The 5,079-nt window shown below is 43.0% G+C and overlaps 1 protein-coding gene across 1 annotated transcript in view; it reads right to left on the minus strand.

Annotated features, from left to right (window-relative positions):
* Positions 1–5,079, minus strand: part of EFCAB12 (EF-hand calcium binding domain 12) — a 54,573-nt gene that overhangs the window by 19,768 nt on the left and 29,726 nt on the right. The window contains exon 5 of the mRNA XM_006901048.1: positions 3,560–3,747. Coding sequence (XP_006901110.1) covers positions 3,560–3,747 — 188 coding nt within the window. The remainder of the gene's footprint in view (positions 1–3,559; positions 3,748–5,079) is intronic.

The following is a 5,079-nucleotide window of genomic DNA, read 5'->3' on the forward strand; positions in this document are numbered from 1 at the left end:
TGTATGTATGTATATGTATATATACATACATATATACATAAATATTGTTGTTGTTAAGTGCCTTTGAGCCACAGGCAACTCTTAGCAACCCTATGAATGAAAGACCTGGACACTTGTATAACTTTCATCCTTTCTCCAGGTTCATAGAGTTTCCGGAGGCAAGCTATTTTGGAAGTGGATGTCACTCCTGCTTTCAAGCTTGTTTTAATCGGGGAGCTCCACCCAACACTGTCCACCATGGGTAACCATTATTGCTTTCAACACATCAGTGTCACAGTGTTCAGCTTCACAGCAACCACGAGTTACCCCTGTGCAGCAAGTGGACACACCAGGGCTATACGACCTAGAAGAATGTTTGACCAAAAACAATTAAAAAACAGGCCTGAGGGCCACAGATTTTATATATATATGGATGTAGGTAGAAATGTAGGTAGATAGGTATATAGGCATATATGTATATGTGTATATATGTATATATATGTGCATATATGTGTGTGTATCTATCTCTATATCTCTATCTCTATCTAAACATACCAAAATAAAAAAGCTGAAAAGAAGATTTCAAAGTACAGCTCGAAAAGGCAAAGCAAAGTATTATAATGGGATGTGCTGAGAGCTGGAGTTGGAGAATAAAAAGGGAAGAACTTACTCTGCATTTCTCAATCTGAGAGAACTAAAACCCAAATTTAAGCCTTGAGTCACAATATTGAAAAATGCTATGGGCAATATATTGAATGACTCAGAAAGCATCAAAAGAAGATAGAGGGAATACACAGAATCACTGTACCAAAAAGAACAGACTGACACTGAAAATTTTCTGGAAGGAAATTCCTGAGAAGGAGCTAATGGTAATGAAGGAGGAAGCAGAAGCTGCATTGACGGTATTGAAAAAAAATAAGGCCCCTGGAATCAGTGGGATACCAATTGGCTTATTTAAATTAACAGATACTGCCCCGGATGTGCTCAACAGTCTATACCAGGAAATTTGGAGAACAGCCGTCTGTTCCCAACAGATTGGAAGAGGTCCATATTTGTTCCCATTCTCAAGAAACGTGATCCAACAGACTGTGGAAACTATCAAATATCATGAATGTCACATGCAAGCAAAATACAGTTGAAGATCAATAAAAAATATCTAGAACAGTAGTACATAGATGGAGAACTGCTAGAAGTTCAAGTAGAATTTTTAAAAGGCGGTGGCACAGGGGATATAATTGCTGATGTCAGATAGATCCTGACTTAAAGTAAAGAATACTAGAAAGTCTATTTATGCTTTATTGACCATGCAAAGGTATTTGACTGTGTGGATCATATCAAATTATAGCTAACATTGAGAAGAATGGGAATCTCAGAGCACTTAATTGTGTGCATGAGACACCTACACCTAGGTCAGGAGGCTGTCATGTTAACAGAACAAGAAAACACTACATGGTTTAAAATTAAGAAAGGAGTGCATTAGGGTTGTATTCTTTCTCCATGCCTACTCAATCTATATGCTGAGCATATTTTTTTGAGAAGCTAGACTCTATGAAGAGGACTGTGGCACCAGGATTGGAGGGAGACTCATCAATAACCTGCATTATGCAGATGACACAACCATGCTTGCTGAAAGTGAGGACTTGAAGCACTCAATGCAAAAGATCAAAGAATATAGCCTTAAAAAAAAAGAATATAGCCTTCAATATGGATTGCATCTCAATGTCAGTAAAACAAACATTCTTACTACTGGACCGATAGGCATCATTATGATAAAGAAAAGATTAAAATTGTCAACAACTTCATCTTATTTGGATCCACAACCAACACCTTTGGTATCAGCAGTCAGGAAAACAGGAGATATATTGCAGTAGGAAAGTCTGCAGTTAGGGACCTCTCCAAATTATGAAGAGTAATGATGTCAGTTTGAAGACTAAAGTGTGTCTGATTCAGACCATGGTCTTTCCATGATCACTTGCTATGCATGTGAGAGCTGGCCAATGAATAAGGATTACAGAAGAAGAATTGATGCCTTTGAGCTGTGGTGTTGGAGAAGAGCACTGAATGTACCACGGACAGCCAGGAGAACAAATATGTCTTCGAGACAGTACAGCCAGAGTGCTCTTGGAGGCAAAGATTATGAGGCTCAATCTCACATATTTTGAGTATGTTGTTAGGGGATACTATTCCTTGGAGAGGGACATAATGGTGGGAAGCGTGGAGGGTCATTGAAGGAGAGGAAGAACCTCGGCCAGGTGGAGTGGCATGGTGACCGTAATAGGCTCTAGTGTGATAGGAAGTGTGAGGATGGTGCAGAATAGAACAGGGTTCAGAGCTTTTGTTCATAGGGTTGCTATGGTTCGTACTTGACTCGATAGCACCTAACAACAACTATATATATATCTATATCTATATCTATATCTATCTCTATCATCTAAAAATGTGAAAGCTAGTGGACAGGCTCTGACCTTTCAGAAGCAGCTTACCAGGCCTTTCCTCTGAGGTGCCTCTGAGTGGGTTTTGCCTTCTAATTATTTTGTTAATAGTGCTATTTATGCTACCCTAGGCATATATATATATAATCTATAACATATATTATAGGTATTATATATATTATATTTATGATATATTTGTATATGTTGTCATTGTAAGGTGTTGTTGAGTTGACTATGAAACACAGTGACCCTATGAACAACCTGAATAGACCTTTGCCCTGTCTAACGCCATGCTCACACCCATTGTAGTCAGTCTGTTGTCTTAGCATAGTCAATATAGTATTATATTTATATTGTTGTTATATACTGTTGAGTTGGAACTAACCCCTAGCTGACCCTCCAGCAGGTTTTCAGAAGCATTAAATTGCATGGGAGGAGACTGCCCACCTTTTCCCAGCAAAGCAATTGGTGGATTCTGATCGTTTACCTTTGTATTGAAAGCACAACTCCTTACTGAGCTAACAGAAATCCCCATGTATTTATTATGTTGTTGTTATATACCATCAAGTCAGAACCAACTCATAGCTGACCCTCCAATGGTTTTCAGAGGCAGTAAATAGCATGGAAGGAGATTGTTCATCTTCTTCCTGAAGGGAAACTGCTGGATTTGAACTACATACTGTTGGGTTGATAGCACAGCCTCTTACCTCTAGGCCACCAGGTCTCCTGCCCTCCTGACTAGACCATCTGCTTCATGAAGATGGGATTGTTTAGTTCACTGCCACACCTAGAAGGACTCACTACACTCTTAACAAATATTTACTGCATGAATAAATTCACCCAATCCATCCTTCTTCCTTCCTCTCATCATTTACTCCTGAAGTGTCTGCTCAGTGTGAGGCCTTATATGGCCCTGAATTTGAACTCAAAGTACTAAGAAAGAGAGAGGGGACTTGATGTTTCCAGAAGTGTTGCATAATTCTCACAAAAATCCAGGGAAGTAGATATTACTTCTATGATACAGATGAGGAACAGGGGCTCACAGAAGTCAAGACTCCCCCAGAGTTCCCCACCAGCAGAAGAAGAGCAGGACTTGCACTCAGTTCTGTCCAACCCCAGCCCTCTCTGCCCCGGGCCTGTGAGGGTACCGTGTGCAGCCGCCTCCTCTCTTGGTCCCACTTGTCAGCATCTTCCACCTCCTCCAGGGTCATGGGCTGTGTTTCCTTCTGTGAGGTGGTTCTGGGCATGGCCAGCACATCCAGGCTTGGAGCCTCTGAGGGTAGGGTGACTTTCTGCTTCTTGGACTGACTCTTGCTGCCTCTAGCCAAATGGTGATCTGGGAGTGGAGGGGAGAAAAGAAGGCAGGTAAGATTGAAGGGGTGCTTGGCCTATGTGTCGTCAAGCAGGATTGGGGTTTCTCTCTACCTCTCCTGAACTAACTCACTTTCATGCATGTCCAATCATAGTCCCCTTTGAGATATACCTTGGCCCCATGTTCCCATGGGGACGACTGTCTCACTTTACCAGGACACCTATCCTCACCTGCTGCCATCCTCAGCTTCACAGATCCTGTTTCCACCAGATGGGATAGGAGATCCAAAACATCTCATTGCCTTGCTAAAAGCCTAATAATTTCTGATGACACTCAAACTAATCTTCACAGTACTCACCTTGTCTGTGGGGTATGGCCTGGTCTCCTACCTGACCTCTTCTCCTGCCTTGATCTCGAACCACCAGACCCAGCCTGCCTCAGCCATCTGTCCTTGGAGACCTTCCCACTCCAGGCCCTCTGCCACTGTGGCTCCAGTCCTATGCCCTTCAGCAGGCTGTCCCAGGACTGGCTCTTCCTCATTGCAGGCTAGTGTTTGCTTCTCAGAGCGGCCTGTCCTGTTTCAGTCAAGTGGAGCTCCCAGCCTGGCCTTCTTGCCTTCTGGTGTTGAAATTATGGACAACTAGCCCAGCCTCTGAGCCTCTGTGTACTGCACGGTAATGGGTGTAGGGTAACCTGATCTTGAAGGACTTGGGGGAGTGGTAACTGGGGATCTTAAACCTATTGTTGTCTGATTGTTTCTAACTCATGGTGACCCTGTCATCTGGACCTAGCTGAAGTGCCCAGAAGTGTAAGGTTTCCAAGGCTGTCACCTTTTTGGAAGCAGATTACAACATCTTTCTCCCCTATAGCTGCTGTTGAACTCAAACCGCCATGCTTTCAGATAGCAGCCACGCACTTAACCACTGCACTACCAGGGCTCCTAAGGGAGATAATGCCGCAGGTAAGCAGTAGAAGAATTCTTCCAGTAGTCGAAGGAGGGCAGGAGGAGGGAGGGTAAACTGAGATAATGCCGCAGACCGTGGTGATCCCGCACGTGTCAGAACAGGATGGAATGGCTGCTTTCATGGAAGTAGGTTCCCAGGGCTTTCCTCCAAGGTGACTCTGAATTGACTTGAACCTCCAACCTTTCAGTTAGGAATTAACTATTTGCACCATCCAGGGACTTCTTTAGTAAATGCTAAACATAGGTAATGCTGGTTTCTGAACAATAAGCTTCACCTAACTTTTGCTCAGTAACACTTAGTCAGGCCTTGGGCTCACAAATGCAAGTCTCTCAAGAAAGGCTTGCTACCCCGAATAAGCAAAGCACTCCTTAAGAATAGAAGAACGGTAGGA

Source organism: Elephantulus edwardii, unplaced genomic scaffold (assembly GCF_000299155.1).
Source record: "Elephantulus edwardii isolate Elephantulus edwardi_28Jun2011 unplaced genomic scaffold, EleEdw1.0 scaffold00306, whole genome shotgun sequence".
Lineage (NCBI taxonomy): Eukaryota > Metazoa > Chordata > Mammalia > Macroscelidea > Macroscelididae > Elephantulus > Elephantulus edwardii.